This window comes from Mchenga conophoros, linkage group LG1, assembly GCF_057382185.1.
Source record: "Mchenga conophoros isolate Kocher_MC1m ecotype Shallow Benthic linkage group LG1, M_conophoros_male_GT1.1, whole genome shotgun sequence".
Classification (NCBI taxonomy): Eukaryota; Metazoa; Chordata; class Actinopteri; order Cichliformes; family Cichlidae; genus Mchenga; species Mchenga conophoros.
Window position 1 is genome coordinate 19,844,051 of NC_140526.1, and position 18,297 is coordinate 19,862,347.

An 18,297-nucleotide genomic window follows, 5' to 3' on the forward strand; every position below is an offset into this window, starting at 1 on the left:
GAAACTTTAATGAAAGACGATCTCGGAGTGGAGTGGAGCCCGGAAGCAGGGCGGGACCTCTGCTCTGTATAAACATGGCCGTTAAATCCTTTACAGCGTCAGGTACTGCGTTTGGCTGAATTAGTTAGACTTTGAGGAAGTCGGTAAGGTTAACTAAAACTGTAACAGGTGTAAAGAAAATGTAGACACGCAGCCAGTGCGTCTTATCTTTTTTTTCCCTTAGTTTTTTTTTCTGTGCATGGGAGCGATATTTATAAACTTGATATAGTACTTTAAGCTAGCTAGCTAACACCGAGCTAACGCCGACGTCTCAGCGTCAACTTCTGTCAACTTTGTTCTGCCAGCCAGCCTCATCTGCTACTTGACTACTTCACAAAATGAAGGACTGCCGTCGCTTGCCCACAGTGTCTCAATGAATGTTTTACACACGGATATCTTGGATTTGCTCAGCTAAGGGCTGACCTAGAAACTTTCTCCAAGATTTTCCCTTGGATAGTTTTTATTATATTATTTTTAATATTACTGGCAGCAGGATATCGTTTGCCAGGCGTCCGTTTGGGAACGTAAATTACATAAACAATGTTTCCTGCCAAAGTCACGAAACCGACCTTCAAGTGTTATCTCCCTCCTGCTCAGGTATGTACGGGCTCATGATCGATAATGGTACAGCATATTTTGGTTAGCGCAGTAATTGCCTGGGTTGATTAACACTTTGTTAACTTGCTGTTCTACGTGTTTGCGCATTGTCAGATAAGTAACACATGAATTGCACATTAAGCATCCATGCCAGCGGAGGTATCTTCTTTCTGCAGCACCATCGTACCATAAAATAGGGAAGCACTTCACCACATTGCTTTTGCTTTACGGTTATATATGTCAAGTGAAAAGTCACAAGGTGGCACAAGCAAAGGAAAAAAAGCCCCCCACCCATTTCTCGTATAAATTCGAGAAATGAAACCTTTAACAAACATACAGCTAATGTGCCACCATTTTGAAAAAGAGAAATAATTACCCAGCGGTTGGGCGTCTCATGTTTTGCCTACAGGTGTATGCAGCTCTAGACAGGGTAAGTGTTTGCTTACAGTCGCTGGCGGAGCAACCCAAATAAAACCAGTGCTTGTCTGAGAAAGGCCAACACAAACATTGTACAAGGGTTTTAAAGTGTTTTGTATCTGTGTGACTTAAAAAAAAGTCGCTGTTTTCAAGTACATAATAAGGATGGCTGTGCTCTTTTGATTACCGAGCTGGTGATGATAGTGTTTTTGTGTATCTTGATTATTTAAAACTGGGCATTTCACATTTTGGGTGAGGCTAGAAGTGATGCACTTAACAATAAAACTTCAGCAGGATGGCAGTTCTTCATCAAGTTGTACTGAGTTGTTGTTGTTGTGGGGTGTGTGTGTGTTTTTTTTTTTTTTTTTTTTTAAAGTAAGGTTTTGATCATTTTTAAAAAAAAAAAAAACTTTTTAAATTTTGCTTTGTCAAGCATTTAAGCGCAGGGATCACCAAATGTTAGTTTTAAAATAAAACCATAACTGTGTATAATATGAGTATAAGCAGTAACATGTAGAAATTTTAGCCCAACGTGTAAAAGTAATTCCTGCAGCTGAAACTTAGTGTTTTAACCTCACATCCATTTACTCAATCTCAAAGAGTAGAGTTTTACTTTAAGCACACAGCCGTCCCGATACTAACAGACTGTCACAGCATCACAGGAAAGTTTTTAATAAGCATTTGCTGACAGCTGTACATGCTTGGTACCTAATTTTGTAAGCAGCAAAAATTAGGCAATGGTATTGTTACCTGGGGCATGCTGATGGTGTTTATGCAACAGTAATTTGCCAAAACAGCAACAGGATGTTCAGCTTGAATGCTAGGAGAGCACAGATTAATTTAAACTATGATTTGCGGGGTTCGGACATTGTAATAACACATTTGACCGGCAGGTTTTACTCTCTTACAGTGTAAAGATGCATAATTTTAATTGTTTATTAACTAATTAACTGTAGAGCTGGTAAATGACTAACTAAGATGTGGTGTATGTGTGTGTCTGTCTCCAGACTGATGTGAAGAATACAGTTGAAAAACCTCTTAAAAAGTTGGAGGCAAAGTTGCTTTCAGGTAAGTTTTTTTTTTTTCTGCATTAGAATAGTTGTCACTAAAATTTGTTTGATCACAGAGAAGTTAGTTTTCATGTTTACACGGTGTCTCATATTTTGCATTCATGAGTTGTGTGCTGTGTATAATCTGTGAATGAGCAGTTTTTCATTAACTAAAACGTTTTGTGCTTGGTTACAGAGGTTTACTGCTTTAAGCAGAGAGCAGGCAGAATTATCTAATAGTTATGCCTGATTATTTTTCTTAGTGACTTCAGAAATGTGAAATAGTTGGTCCAAAATGAATGAAAAATGAATGGTTTTGTTTCAATAGATGCAGATGAAAGAGACATTTTATCAAAAGCAGCTATTCTATTTCAGTTCACAGTACAAATTGATACCTTGGGTGTCTGTGAGAACTGAGCATAAGGTTCATGAAATGGAGAACTAGAATGAATGTTTCTGCTTTTTATTTTTTGTTTTATTCTAGTAAACTATTTGCAACACAGGGTCGGTGGTGCATTTCCTTAGACGGCTATCTAGTGTCAAAGTCTCAATACTTGACTATTAAAGTTTGTACAATGCCCACCGCAGACTGACTTACTGGTAATGGCTCCAGGCAGTTTTTTTTTTGCACATAGACTGTATATAAAAGACTGCCCCTCTTCTGGGTCTGAAAAGGGAAGGCGTTGTAGAAATGTCCTAAACTTGCAACCTGGTTGCTAGGAAACAAGATGACATACTACATGTGCAATGAAAGTTTTAATGAAGTCTTACTGTGCTTGTTCTTGTTTTTATCACAAGTGGGTCATTTTAGCCTTTTGGCACGTGGTTGATAGGCGATACGATTGTATCATAACATCTAGTCAACTGCACTGCAGCAGGTGCTCTGGCAGAAATTCCTCTTCATAACTATTTATAAACGTCACCCGAATGGTGTTTTGTCCTGTCAACATTTTTTTGTTAACAGGAAACAACAGCCTTTAAACTTAGAAGCTAAAGTGGATTCAGCTTAGGAATCTCAACCGTTCAAGATGTGCCTACTGATGCAAATATTATCATTACAATGGCAGACTGTAGTTGTATCATTAACTGAAACAGCAGGAAAGCCTTTAGTTTAGTAGTTTCAGTATTATCTGGGAGCTTGTGAGCCTTGTGGAAATGGCTTGTCGTGCTCTTTGTATAATATACTGTAAACTGAGCCTAATTTTGGTTGCAAGTTTTACTGTTTTGTTTTTTTTTAATGAAGTTCTTCAGAGCTACTGTTTTTCATTTTCAGTCATGTGACATGTAAAATTGTAGTTTAATAAAGTGTAGGCTAATTTAGGTCACAAGTAAGATGACAGATTTAACTAACCTGATGTACTAGTTAGGAGGTAAGTGTGGTATTGCCTGAAGGCTGTTGGTTATTTCCCTTTTTGAATTGTGAGCAAGACAGACTAACAGGTTACATGATTAGCTTCCCTATTTTTAACTGTGCATTCTCAGTTGACTCCTCTGAGGCAGGGCTTTGAATTCGCCTCTAAAGAACTCCACCCTCTGTAACAGTTCTCATCTTTTTAAAATTTGCAGACCAACCTTTTATAGCCGGATTCACGTGAAGGTACAAAGTCTGCATTGCTCATGTAAATGGTGTATGAAAAATGCTGACCCATTTAGATATGGGAGAACTGAGGGTTACCGTCTCACTTGTTTTTTGCAGACATTTAAGAGGTGTGTGGAGAGAATTGGCTTTTAGCGCCAGCTTTTTAAATTGTTTAGTGTTTGCTTTAGAAGCACATCCTTTTGCAGTCATACATGAGAAACGTGATCAGATATGCAAGAGTGATCTCAGTATCTTGTTGGCTCAACTAATGTACTTTCTAAGGAAAGTACCCCAATGCTTGCTGTGTTTTTTGTTTTTTGTTTTTTTTAATCATCGTTTGTAAAAACGTAAAGAAAATTGAAACGATGGAGACATCCTTTTGAGTATGAAGACATTTGCCCCTCCAAAATCCAGCGGTGGAGGGCCTGAGTTAACTCGAGTTCCATCAGTCATTGGGTCTAACCCTGATCTAAAACGTTAGTTTCTCATAAAGCATAATAATGTTAAGTATTTCTTTCTTGTACTCTTCCTTCCAGTATTATGAAGTACAATTAACCTTGTTAGACTGGGTGGACTTGCTTTTTAAATCTGATGTGACATCGTTGTTAAAGCATGCAAAGACTTGTAAAAACGCAGATACTTTATTAAAGTCTTTACTTAGTAAGAAGTTAATAGCATTATTATAGCATTACTGCTGTCTACTTATTAGTTTGCGGTAAAGTTTGTGGGATTATTTTTAATTGATGTGTATCAGCATGCATTGGTGTACTTTGCAAGCTGTGACTATTTTCCTTCTGCACTGTCAGCAAAACCCAGATCTGAGCTACTGCTTCACCATCCATCTTAACATATCAAGTAGCAGTAGATGGGGAAAGTAGCTGCAAGAAATTGTAATGATTTTTATTTATACAAGAGCTATCATGCACGCACAGGCAAAAGAAAATGCACTCTCTGGATATTGTTTATAATTTACAATATATCACATGAGTACGGCTGTGAATAGAGTTTTCAGGTACTCGTCTTGATTAAAGTCCATGTTTTTATGACTCACCTGTGTCTGCGTATACTTCAAAGTCAGCATTGTTTGACTTGTGATATGATTGTTTCATTTTCCCTCTTCTCTAATTTATCTAGGTCAGCTTAAGTATTCAGGCTTCTTTGCTTTCCTTTGTCCTCCTCTGATGGCCATTCATAATTTAACTTAAAGGTTGTGTGGAAATTTTTTTGCAGTGTTAATCTTTCCCAGTATAAGAAGCATAGAAAATGATTGTGTAATTAAAATTTTAAGCAAGGTCTGCATGTATAATTATAAGTTCAAGAGATGGTATATGCAATTATGGAGTATGCATTTTGTCCAGAAAAGTATTCTGTCAGAATTTACTGTTTATGAATGTATGTAAATATAAAGCATAAATAAAACAGTTTGATGCTGTATTGCAACATGATACCTTTCTAAATTGATGTCAGTATAGTGGAAATACACAAGCTGTTTTTTGGACTTCCTTTGAGTTTCCAATTTTTGTTTTCTACTTGTTTCTTTGAATTGCAGCAATAACCTTTGGATTTACACTGGTCTTTTTGCTCATTTATTTGTCACTAGGTGAGATAGTAGTTAATGAGGTGAACTTTGTGAGGAAATGTATCAGCACTGAAAACAACCAAGAAGGCCTTTGGGGGAAGCTGATATGTACCAACTTTAAGGTGTCCTTCATTCCTCAGGACACTTCACCAAAGCAGGTATTTGAGTGGATTTCTTAGTAGCAGTTAAGCTATTTAGAGGAAAAATAGTGTGAAAATTCATTTTTGAGGTTCTTAAGAGTACCTAATGTTCGTTTGTCTTTTGTTTGTTTGTTTTTTTTTAAGGGGGGGGGGGGCAAATTTCAATTATATATTTAGATGTGATATATGTTAGTATCGCCAGCACCATGCTGCAGAATAGATTGAATACTGTTACTTTACAGCCTTCTTTCAAAGAGGAAGGAAAACTCGTGTACTTTCCTGCTCTACATTGTCAGTGATATCGCACAAGAAGTGAGAGAACAGACGTCATTTCCACCTATGTGGCAGATTGGCGACTTGATAAGAAAATGGAACTGGATCATTGCTTAGTCTGGGAAAGTTAACTCAATATATCAAACAGCCTTTTAAGACAGTTTTCAGTTAGTTTTGGGGGCTAATACATTTTCTGCAACACATCAAACCTACTTTTTTGTTTTTCTCCTTTCACTACAGAAGTCCACGTTGTCCCACCTGCTGCTCGGAGAGCATGACATCCCCCTGACCTGTCTGGAGCAAGTAGTAACAGGTATCTCATTACAATTCCAAATTTTAGGGAAAGAATTTTAAGGAAAAGCTTTGATATTCTTTTTTTTCTTTTCTTTTTTTTTTCATTTCTTTTCTTAATGTTTGTGAGGAAAATATTCTTGGAATTCCTTGAGCCCAAATGAAATGTCTTGAAATCCCATTAGAGCACAGAATGTGAAATTTATTAATGATGTTAGGCCATCATTTTGTGCATTTGGCAACTGTGTGGTCACAAACACAGAAGCTTTGCCCACTCATTGTATAGGAGCACCTAGTGTCATTCCCTTTTTCCTGGTCAGTGATCTGATAGCAAATGATCTCATGGCTAATGCAGTGTTTAGCAACAATGCTACCCAGCTTAGGATTAGCTTTGTTTATATATCTCACTGCAGTCCATTGCTGACACTGTGAGGGTGTCTGTCCAGAACAAGGTTTATTGTGTTATGAGGGTTTGTTTTACCCAGCTTGTTTTTGAGCTGTATGACCTCGGCATCTAAGGACACTATCACTGTGGGACAAGAGCAAATATAAGGGCATCGGGAATAAAATAAGACCTTAATGCTGGTTCACTTATAAAATCAAATACTGGTATAAAATTAACTGCAGACATGCACTGTGATAGATGTGACAAAATGCTGTCAGCAGCACCGATGGTACAACAACACAGCGTCCCAGCACTACCCACAGGGCAGCCAAATAAAAATATCTGAATAAAATACAAATCTGAGCAGTTAAAAAGAAAGAGATGCATATATTTAATGAAATCTGGTCTTTTGTCATTATTTAATCTGAATATTGTGTCAAATCATTGTGATTTGCTCGACCCTGTTCCTCTTGTCATTATGCCATCAGTGTCATCATGCGGCAATATAAAGTAGTGACTTTAATAAGTTAGGTTGCTGAGGAAAGTAGTTCAAACGGCTTACATGGTGCTGTTGTATTATAGGAGAATGAGTACTATTAGAATCCAACTAAAGTTAGCATGCCCAGCTAATCAGGCTAAATTGTTTTAACCATGTTTGTTAGGTTCTTCATAAGAATCTAGTGAAATAAGCACAGTAGAACTCCATAACAATTAATTAAATCAAAGAGGCAGCAACAGAGACAGGAGAGAATGGGGCCAAAGTTTACCAAGTATCAAGTGGTGTCCTTCATTAGCAGTACACTCCACAGAATAGTAAATTTTTGGAAATTCAGTCATCAAAAATTTGTTTTCTTTTTAAGTTTTGTGTTTATTCCTTTCAGTGAATGATACAAAGGGAAAGAAGAAAGTATTGGGCTCCAACCAGAAGCTGAAGTTCAACCCCACTGAGCTCATACTGTACTGCAAAGACTTGCGCATGATACGGTTCTGTTTTGAAGAAGCTGGACCTGAAAGTGCCAGAAAGGTCAGTGAAACCGAAACATCTGCATGCTTTGAGTCAGAATGCCCATTTAAGCTGTTTAGGAGACTTTACTGGGTACATAATGCTAGTTTAGACCCCACACTGACATGTGACCCAAAAGTTTGATATAGTGGATTGAGGTCTGGGGACTACGTGGGCCTTTTGTCTGCAGAAAGGGCATGTTTTATTGTGGGTACATCGTGGTCAACATTAGGACTTGGCTAGGATGTGGCATCTAAATGAAGCTTGGTTGATGCTGTGGGGCCTGAATGGTGTCAAGAGAAATGTCTCCCTCATCATTACACCCCTACCCTCAACTGGGATTGTTCATACAATGCAGGGTTGAATCACACATATTAAAAAAAAAAAAAAAAAAAATTCTGATTGTACTATCTGTCACAGAGACTCATTGGACCAGGTACCAGGTTTTGTTTGAAAGGATTTTAGACACCCCCCCCCCCCCCCCCCAAGTATTATTTTCATGAAGAGTGATGGACATGGGGATCTTGGGAATTTTGGCAATTGTAACATGGTTAAACATTTAAAGAGTTAATAAGCATTTGAACAGGGTACCTAATGAGACACTCTTAGTATTTATTTTCTCAGAGCAAACAGGAAATTGTGGGTGGATATTTGAAGTGCTAATAAGTTGTATACAGTAACCAAACAGGATATTGAAACTACTATTAAACTATGATAATACTGAACAACTGTGCATCATATCAGTGATATGTTGGTAGTGACGGTAGCAGCATTAAGAAAATGAGCAATGGCTACCTCATTTCCCACATTCACCATTTTCACCAAAGTTTACTGCAAGTAAAACTTTGACTTGTCACATTAATGTAGGTGTCAGATTTAAACAGTTGTTCTTTAATCATAGCCTTTAATCTTTAATCATAGTTCTTTAATCATTCTTTAATCAAGCCTATAAATGTATGCCTTGTATCTGAATAACTATTTAGAAATAACCTTTTGGTTTTCTAGTCTTCGATTTAAACGTTGGTTATTGTTGACCAAACGTTTTCTTTCCCATACTGACTACATACCCACATTGAGTTTCAAGTTATGACCACATCCTCTGTGACAGCAATATTTATATTAGACCAGGTTTTCTGTGTTTCTTTGTCAGCCTCCGTTAGAATAGGAACTTCTCAATTAGCATATTTGCTGAAGGTACAATACGAAAGGACCCTGAGAACAATACTCAGTCAAAGCAGAGGAAGCAGAATTTGATCCTGATTGTAGGAACGACTGGCAGTGTAACTCTGACTCATCTCCTGCACAGAGAACAGATGGTTCATTATTGATGCCCAGCTCATTTAGTAGAGCTACAGTTTGGTAGGCACCAAGTAGGCCCAGAAGCACAGTTGTGGAAATATACATGTTCTGTTTAAGGTTGATTATGTATAGAGCACTAAAATTAAAAATGTCTCCCCTCCTGCACTCCTTGTGAGCTTATTTATGGACACCATGTATGTAATTACAGCGTAAAACAGGACTCGGTTCTTTTTCTGACATATGGAATTATGCCAGCCTATAATGGCCCATTTTGCCATAGGAAATTACAGAGTGTGGAGCAGCCTTTGTATCCGCACACACACACACGAGGACAGACGCACGCACTTGTTCTGTGCCCTCTAGTATCATTCACAGCTTTAGCTCTGAATGACTTGCTTTGTATGACTAAAGTTGAGCCTCACAGAGATTCAGCTCTGAACTCAGAGCACTAGAATGTGTGTTAGACATTTTCTACCCCAGGGTTGACTGCTTGTGTTGCTATTATTTAAAAAAAACATGCCTCTGAGTTAATGTTAGCACTTGGATAAACCTGGACTGGGAAGTTATGATGAAACCTAATCTGCCTTGACAATATTTATTATACCTCTCACTTCTACTTCTTTTGTACTGCATATCCCATAGTACTTAGTAGTTCTCTTTTTTAATTATAGGTTTGCCTGGCTATTGCCCACTACTCTCATCCAGCTGATCTTCAACTGCTGTTTGGCTTTGAGTATCAAGGACGGCGATACCATGAATCTAAAGGTAACGCCTGTGGATTGCTATAGTTCTTTCACTGTTTGTAAAAGACCTGCCATATTATTTGAAAGTGATAAATGTTTTAATTCCATGTATAAATAAGTGTATATGTTTTTTGTTTTGTTTTTCTCTCAGAGGAACGAGTCAATGGTTCCACCCCGAGAGGATTACAGACCCCCATTTTTGACCGTTCCTCTGATTGGGATCGGGAAATCAAGAGAACGAATGCTTCAGAGTGGAGAGTGTGCTCCATCAACCAGAGTTATACCGTCTCATCAAGGTTTTTATTTCATGCATTCAGTCCTACTTGTTACAAACTTCTTTTAAAATCATTTTTTTGATGACATGTGACATAATGTGCCTTTTCCACACTATATTGAGGTACCTGACAAGAAAAACAAAAACTAACATGTCAGTCTGGTTTTGACAAAACAGTCTATTCATCTCAGTTCAGCAGCATTATCGCCAGAGATGGTTTCAAAGCATAGACAGTATATGGTCGTAGCCAGAGTGATATTGCCCTTTAGTAAGCCTGGAGAAGAGCGTCTTCACTGTTGTCATCTTGGTAGTTTTGTAATAGGACATGACGACAAAGGAGTGGCTCTGACTTGCACTGGCTAAAAACTTAGTTTACATGTCCTGAGACTGGAAAATCCTCCCTTTTGACTCTGTGATTTTTCAAAATGAACTTCATGTTTTATTCAGTATAACTGGAGACTAGCCATTGAGTTGTCAAGAAAGTTTTCAAGATCACAGAGGAAGGGAGCCAAATTCTGTTTTCAGTCAACTATTATAAAATCTAGTCTTTTAACCAAAGGAGTCGCCCCCTGGTGTTCATTACAGAGGATCAATTATTCACCAAGACAAACACACAACATGGGCCTGAAATAATCCAAAGCGATAGCAAAACAGTTCCAGTCCTTACAAGCTTTCACATTTATACTATACTACTTGAGAAATTTAATAGACCACCTGTCATAAAACCAAGAAAAATAATTTATTTAAAAGTAAGAATGACATTGTTGTTTATTTGGCAATTGACAGACTGAAGTCCCATTTTTATACCCAGATTTAAGCCAGCACGCTGGACTTCTCTGCAGAGTCATCAAGTGTAATATTCAACCACTAAAACTAATTTTTCTTTTCAGAAATATGGGTAAATAATTGTAATTTGTCATCTAAAAAGTGCTTCACCTTTTTCTGCTTCTTTATAAAACTGTAAATGACATAATTCAAGTATATAACAATAATTGTAGTTTAACATTAAAAATATGATTTTAATAAAAGGGCTTGCACATATCGGTTGATTAGAAACATAAACAAATATTTTGAGATGTTGTTTTTTTCCAATACTATTAATTTAGGGCATCTGTGCCATATACCTTTATTAGATGGTGGTCTAATAAATTTGTTAACCACTTATACCTTTTATTATTATTATTTTTTTCACTCTGTTTTGGGTTAGTGTCTTAGTTGTTATTTACTTAATCCGCTTTAAATGAAGTCTTGTGTTTGTTTCATGTGTTAACACCAGTCTCTCTCTCTCTTTTTTTTTTTTTTTCTTTTTTCTTTTCTAGTCTTCCAGAGCACATTGTAGTCCCGTCATCTCTGACAGATCAAGATCTGATGCAGTATGCATCATCATTCACTGATCGTCGCATCCCTGTGAGCATCTACACTCTAACAGAGCGCACGTTTATCGGAAGTCTCCAATAAACGTTATGCTTCCAAATATAATTTCCATTTAGGTCATTATTTAACCTGCAGTGTTTTTTTTCAGACAAAGCGCAGGCCCACCAATGGAGTTATCCCACTTATTGTTTAATTTAACTGATCAGAGCCTCACTATTACTTTGTTGCTGATCAGTGACTGTTTAATTAATGTCTGTTTTTTGCAGATGTGGTGCTGGAGTCACTCCAATGGAAGTGCTCTTGTCCGGATGGCCAGCTTAACTGATCCATTACAGCTAAAGAAGACTGAGCAGAAGTAAGACTATTCAGATTCAGAACCTAAATTGAAAATGATTTTTTTTTTTTAAATAACTCTAGCAGATTTTCAGCTCTCAGTCCATTAAGAAAGTGCTACTTTAGGAGAAGGAAATACAAGTCTGAACATTCAGTTTCTGCTCAGGTTTTTGATATTTAAATTGTTTACATTAGTCAAGTGTGCATCTTGTCATCACTGTCTGTGGTGTTGTGTTGTAGAATCTTTGCCGCTATCACAAAAAGCCACCCACAGCGCAATGAACCGTTTAGATCGGATCTGGACAAGAGTCTGCCTTCTATCCTGGACATCCAGAGCGCATTTGTTAAACTGAGGCAGATATGTATCCTAGGTGAGCTCCACTGCAGCTTATAAAAGCAGTGTAATTCAATGCTCTGCTGAAAAAATGCAGGAGACTTAATGGCATTGGCGTGTACAGTTTTATACATATAAACGTACTAATGTTTTTTATTGTGCAGATCCGTTTGAGGAGTCTGAGGAGAGGTGGCTTTCAACCATTGAAAACTCTCGATGGCTTGAATATGTCAGGTATGTAAACAAGCTGACAGTGCATGACTGTGCATTGTAAACTCAAGAGGGTCATATAAAATTTTAAAGGGACAAATTTAAAGTGCACCATAAGGCTGCATGTTTGTAGAGTCACAGTTAAATCTAGAATATAGGATTAAAAGGTGCTTTTTAAAATGATTTCTTTACACTTTCATGTTTGCACAGGATTATTTAGATGCAGAAAAGACTAAAGGTATGATAACGGTTGACAATAAATATCAATGCAGTTAACATGTTTGTTTCTTTTGTGACCAAAGGGCCTTTTTAAAACACTCTGCTGAGATGGTCTATCACTTAGAGGGAGGGAATTCCTCTGTCATTCTTCAAGGTAAACTCTTTTTGAGCCTTATTTTGTAGCCTTCACTCCTGCATGTGGAGTTATGTTTTTCGATCATTTATTATATTACAGCTAAGTTTTTCTTAAAATGTACAATAATATGCATTTAATGTATCAGTGCCACATAAGAGTCTGTGACTTATTACTCCTTTGTTCTGCACCTGCACAGAAGAGGAAGACCGAGACCTAAACTGTGTAGTATCCGCATTGATGCAGCTCATGTTGGACCCTCGCTATCGCAGCCTCATTGGCTTTCAGAGTTTGGTGCAGAAGGAGTGGGTGATGGCTGGCCATCGCTTCTTGGACAGATGCAACCACTTGAAGAAAAATGACAAAGAGGAGGTACTTGATTAATGTAATTTAAATTAATCCAACTATTCAAGAGATGTGACTTGACACCCCTGCTTCCTGCATCTGTTTTTTTTTTTTTTTTTGTTTGTTTGTTTTATGGGTAAAGTCCCCACTGTTCCTGTTGTTCCTGGACTGCGTGTGGCAGATTATGAACCAGTACCCAGCAGCATTTGAGTTCACAGAGACCTATCTGACAGTACTGAGTGACAGCATGTGGATCCCACTGTTCAGTACTTTCCTGTTCAGTTCATCCAAGCAGCGTGCCCAGCACTTGATGGTGAGGGATAGATTAATGTTTATGTATGCACTTGATCTGGATAAATGTAATCATCAGTGGAAATGCCATAATGAGCAGTAAATGCAACTGTGTGTATGTTTGTGAGAGAGGTCTGTCTGTGGAAAAAATAAATAAATGAAGAGGAATAATGAATTGGAAATGAATAGAAAAGAAGGAAAGCATAACTTGAGGATGTGTCACTGAATGCTTCAGACTGTAATTTCCTTCTGTTCGTGCCAGATAATTGACAGGAAAGAGTACAACAAAAAGAGAGGATAACATTTAACTTGTGGTCAAGACAAAAGCAAGTTGTGGACCTTTCTTTTCTTTTTTCTCCTTCTTACTTTCATGTATTGAAACTGTTCCGCTTTGGAAGCTGCTTTTTATAGAGTATAGTAGTTCTTATTACGTACAGAGTCACAGGGTAACATTGTCTTTACTCTGCAGGACTTTGCCAAGCACAAAGCCATCCCTCAAGGAGAAGACCAGGTTGTGTATTTCCCTCCAGTTTGGGAGTGGTCACAGCAGTTCTCAACTAAAGATCAAACCCTCTTTAACAACCCCATGTATGTAGGCAAAGGAGCTGCCTGTGTTCAGAACGGTGAAGTGAAAACCTTCAAACGCAAGGTACGCAAAGCACTGAGGTTCACCAGTTTTCAGGATTCGAATTAGCACATTTACATGTGCATGGTCTCTCTCTCGCTCTCTCTCTCGCTCTCTCTCTCGCTCTCTCTCTCGCTCTCTCTCTCGCTCTCTCTCTCTCTCTCTCTCTCTCTCTCTCTCTCTCCCCTTCTTTTTTTTTTTTTTTTTTTTTTAAACTGTCGTTATGCATGCTCTCTCTCTCTGTCGTTAAGAGGTTGACATCTTAAGATTTTTAAAGTGGCAATTTTCTGACAGTCAGATTGTAATTACAGAATTCCTGTCATTTGAAGGGAAAGTTTCACAGAACTCAAAGAATGCAAATACAGTAGTCTCTCTTCCACTTATCTCTTATTTATAGAAGTCAAAGGACATGTAGGTAAATTTGTATCGAGTCACCTTTGTCCTCTGAAATATCTGTAGTAAATGTACAGAAGGTGGATTATTAAACAGAAAATATACATTTTAAATTGTCATTTTTAGAGTCTTTGCAGTACAGCCTGTCACAGAGAGAGTCAAAATAGTCTAATTCTCAGTGTTTCCTCTTTTTGTAGCAGAAAGCCTACAGTTCCACATTACGAGGGACGCCCACAAATCTGCGTAATGGGGTAAAGGGTGGGGAGGAGTCCCTGACCCGACGAAGCTCTCTAGCTAACGAGTTGAAGTCTGAGCTGACACCAGTGAAAGACTTAAGTCCATCTGAGCGCTTCTTCAAGGACTGGTTCTCTCGACCCGCTGACCTGCAGGGCCTGCTGATTCCCTTGCTCATGCCCTCTCATATGGCTTTTTGGAAGCTCTTCTTTCTCCGTTGGGTTCCTGAAGCCTGCATCTCCAAAGGAGGCCCAGTCACCACCTACCACAAGCTCTCCCAGCTGGTTGATGAAATTGAGATACTGCAGAGCCAACTCAGGCAATATAAGGGAACCAGTCCAGGCAACACACCACTCACCAGCTCAGGTGGAAACCCTACAGACCAACGGAGGATGTATTTTCAAGCCAGTTCTCCTGATGACCCCTCTACACCTCCAGAATGCCTTACATCTTCCTTTCCTTTCACCCCAACGGGCAACCTTTCCCGCCGCACTGTCCAAGGGACTCCCATTAGCAAATTTCTGAATGGTGCAAGGATCTGGCTCTCAACAGAGACTCTTGCTAATGACACCGTCTGAGGACGTAGGACTCACTTTTTTGAGCCTAGTACAGGTTTTTCTAACAACTAATCATCTTATTTTCTCTTACCTCTTTCTTAAATACCAAGAACTAAACTTAGAATTAGAAATATATGCCATTTTGGACTTATACTGAATTATTTATAAGCTAGAACTTGCGCCATTGATGCTGCATCCAAATCTGAGGTAATTTCTAGAGTAATGTCTGTAGCACTGAAAAATACAGTTGAGGAATTCAGTCTTGTAAGCACATCATTATTGGCCTTACCATGAGCTCTTGTATGACTGTGAAAGATCATAACTTTTAAGATGGATGTATTTTTATTTTTTGTCATCCATCTACTTAAAGAGTGCTTTTTAATACACCTTTTCTGACATTTACCGCTGATTTACTGTATGTTTTAAAGCAATAATGGAATGAGGTATATTTGTGATAGTGCTATGAGTTAAATTGTTATTTCTTTGAATTCTTATTGGTCAATAAGACGTCTCACTGAAATGGAGTAATGTTATATGAACTTTAAAGAAAAATTGCCCATTTAGTGTTGCAGCAGCAATGATGCTTTTCACTGAACACTGACTTCCAAGTAGTCAAGTTGCTTGTGCCTTCATGGAGATTTAATTGAAGATTATTTTTTTTAATTTATATTTCAGAAAGAGGAACAGAAAATAATACTGCTAACATGTATTATGCGTCAAAAAAAGATCTGCCTTGGTTGAATGTAATGGTTTTTTTGTTTTGTTTTTCCTCTTGCACAAACTTACTGCTGTTTGCTACAAGTGCCCATATTTTAAGGGTTGTTTTTGTTTTCGGGTTTTTGCGATTGGTAGCAAATGGTGTGATTTCAGGGTCTAACTGTAGATTAACTCTTTTTTTTTTTTTTGGAAGCAGCAATAAGGACCTGTATTTTTAGTCTGCGGGGAAATGGAGCTGTGAGGACTTCAATCTGTGGTAGATATTTCCTCTTTTCTTACGAAGCAGCTTTATTAAACTTAGAGGCCTTCTGGTAAGGCACCAAGGAGAAATTCTTCAGAATAATAGTAGCTGAATGGTAATTTTTTTTTTCTTTCTTCAAAGTAAAGGGATGGACAGATGCTATGACTCAATCCAGTCCCTAGTTTGGTAAATGATGAATCAGATATCAGGCACGGAGTCCAAGCATTCAGAGAGCATGACACAGTTTCAGGGCAGCACATTAGCAAGAAGTCATCTGGTTACTGCAAAGCCTCATAAATGCATGTGCCTGTAATTTTGACTTTGCAGGGTTCAGTTGTAGAGAATGAAAAGTTTAAAAGCATGAACTGCACACACTGTTCAGCATACTGTATCCTTCCTCATTTCTCTTGATACATTTACTCTGCAGAGACTAATGGCAGCATTCGAAAACAAGAACTGAAGATGTAGTGCTAAACATGCCCCGCTGTTCTTTGTGCAACTGTGTGCTGTCTTGGCAAGTTTGGGGAAAATGTCATCATCAATGGCATCAGTAAAAGATCACTGTGTAATTCCTCTTTAAAATGTTAAAATGCCGTTTATTGTCAAACCCTTTGTCATTCGCAGTGGTCCTGCGATGCTGGATTGATCAGTTTCCAGTGATATGAGGGTTTTATTCTGCAATAACTAGTTCAGGTGTTTCTGTAGTGTATAATGTGAGTGCAAAACTGCTCTCCCAACTGCTATTAATTGCACAGTTTACTCAGTATATAGGATAGATTTGTTAAATATAATTTTTGGCAAATATTATAAATATTGTATATGCTTGAAAATTTCCAATTAATATTTTTGATTAATGGTACTAAATAACTTTTATCCTTGATTTAGTCTCTATATTTTATGAAGAGATATTTATATGCTGTGTTATTTTTCCACTAATTCACAATGTTGCACTCTGCTGTAAGTGTATGATGACCGTGCTTCTTCTGTGGCACCGTTTGATATCGATTAACAGCAGATGTATTTATTCAGATATGCAAATGTTCTCTAAGAGGGATGGAGCAGCTGCTGGACGTCCTCTGTGCCTTTTTTTTTGTTTGTTTGTTTGTTTTTTGGGAAGATTGACCATTTTTGTAACTTTGTTCTAAATCTGTCGGCTTATCTTAGTTTTCTAAAACCTGTTGATTTGTACCAATTGTGTAAATTTAGTTAAATTTGGAGGTACTGCACTGAAGCTTTTTTTTTTTTTTTCATAACAGAAAATACAGCTCAAATATGTACTAGTAACCAATCATTACATAAGTTTGCAAATGAAACTGTGTTCTGGCTTTTCTATGACATGTTCATGACAATAATATGTCTTTATCACAGCTAATTTGAAAGTATTTGTTGTGGCATGAAAATTACCAAGTTGATATTCATGGGGAAAAAATCCATTAATGCAAAATGAGGAAAACAAACCATCCCCCCCCCCCCCCCCCCCCAACAAACACCTGCTGGTTACCAATGGACACAAAAACTTTGAGTCCTCAAGTAGAATAAAGAAGAGCTGCCTAAGAGCCAGCGCATTTACCATCCTCGGTATGGTGTCATTAGTTATACATGGATTTTAAAGACTTTATCTTAGTAGGATACATTCATAGATTTGTTATAAACCCTTTTAACATTATTTGTTTATTTTATTTATTTATTTAGGACAGTGCATGTTAATGAACATAAATGTAAAAAAAAAAAATTACATGAATGTAAACATACCAGATTATAGCCAAGGGCTAATTTCCATCTGTTGTCCTTAAGCATAAAAATAGACATAATTCATAAAAATTCATCATTCATTCATAATACATTGTTGATCAACTGTTGATCAACAGATAGCAGAGGTCAAACACATTAGGTTGTCAAATAACATTATTTTATGTAGCACTAATTACACTACACTTAATAGCATGTTGACATGGAGGCATTACATTTTTGTGTACTTCCATAACAATGAAACTAGTGTGTGAAATGGCACAGCTGGAATACAAAAGGAGAAACTATATCTGAGATTGACCTTTTAAGGAGGCTGCACTTCAGCTTAAGTGTCTCTCTTTAATCTTGGCTGAGGTTTTCCTGCAAGAGCATAACTCTGATTACCCAGAGTGCCCTTTGACAGTGGCTCAGAATAAAATTGCTGATTACAACAGGTGAGGTGCAGTAGTGGTTAGTTTAGTGTCACTAATGCTGCTGTTACGCAGCTCCAGAACTTTTCTCAGATGGGTTTTTTTGTTCAGTAATGTTGTCTGGACCCGGAGTTGTGGTAGGAGATAGTCAGAGAACTTATAATCATCATGGAATTTCTTAGAGAATATCTGCAAAACCAAACTTGTTGATAGAAGTATAACCTGGCGAATAGCTGGTTTGACTGATGATTCTGAGCCTTATTTTTTTTATCTAAAGGAGACCACTGAAGTTAATTTGGAAAAAGCTTGGAAAACAAATCCCAAATGCATGCCTTGGAACCTTTTAGATGATTGCAGAGTAATGAGAATTGCTTTTAGATGGACATCAGTCAACCACACTACAAAACCAAAACAATGGATAACCAATGGATCTTATGAGATACCCTCATTGACTACTAAAAAAA

The 18,297-nt window shown here is 37.6% G+C and overlaps 1 protein-coding gene across 2 annotated transcripts; it reads left to right on the top strand.

Moving 5' to 3' along the window:
- Positions 1-50: 50 nt before the first annotated feature.
- mtmr10 (myotubularin related protein 10) lies at positions 51-16,920 on the top strand. 2 transcript variants are annotated; one of them, XM_085269531.1, is made up of 16 exons: positions 51-636; positions 2,061-2,121; positions 5,282-5,418; positions 5,914-5,986; positions 7,231-7,373; positions 9,323-9,416; positions 9,546-9,690; positions 10,988-11,075; positions 11,309-11,397; positions 11,616-11,746; positions 11,874-11,943; positions 12,222-12,292; positions 12,471-12,643; positions 12,759-12,929; positions 13,377-13,556; positions 14,126-16,920. In XM_085269531.1, the coding sequence occupies exons 1-16, from the start codon at positions 580-582 to the stop codon at positions 14,735-14,737; spliced, it is 2,295 nt and encodes a 764-aa protein (XP_085125657.1). In that variant the 5' UTR covers positions 51-579; the 3' UTR covers positions 14,738-16,920. The 2 variants fall into 2 exon arrangements, with proteins under 2 accessions (XP_085125657.1, XP_085125651.1); XM_085269525.1 differs by having other exon boundaries at positions 52-636; positions 14,123-16,920.
- The last annotated feature ends 1,377 nt before the right edge of the window (positions 16,921-18,297 follow it).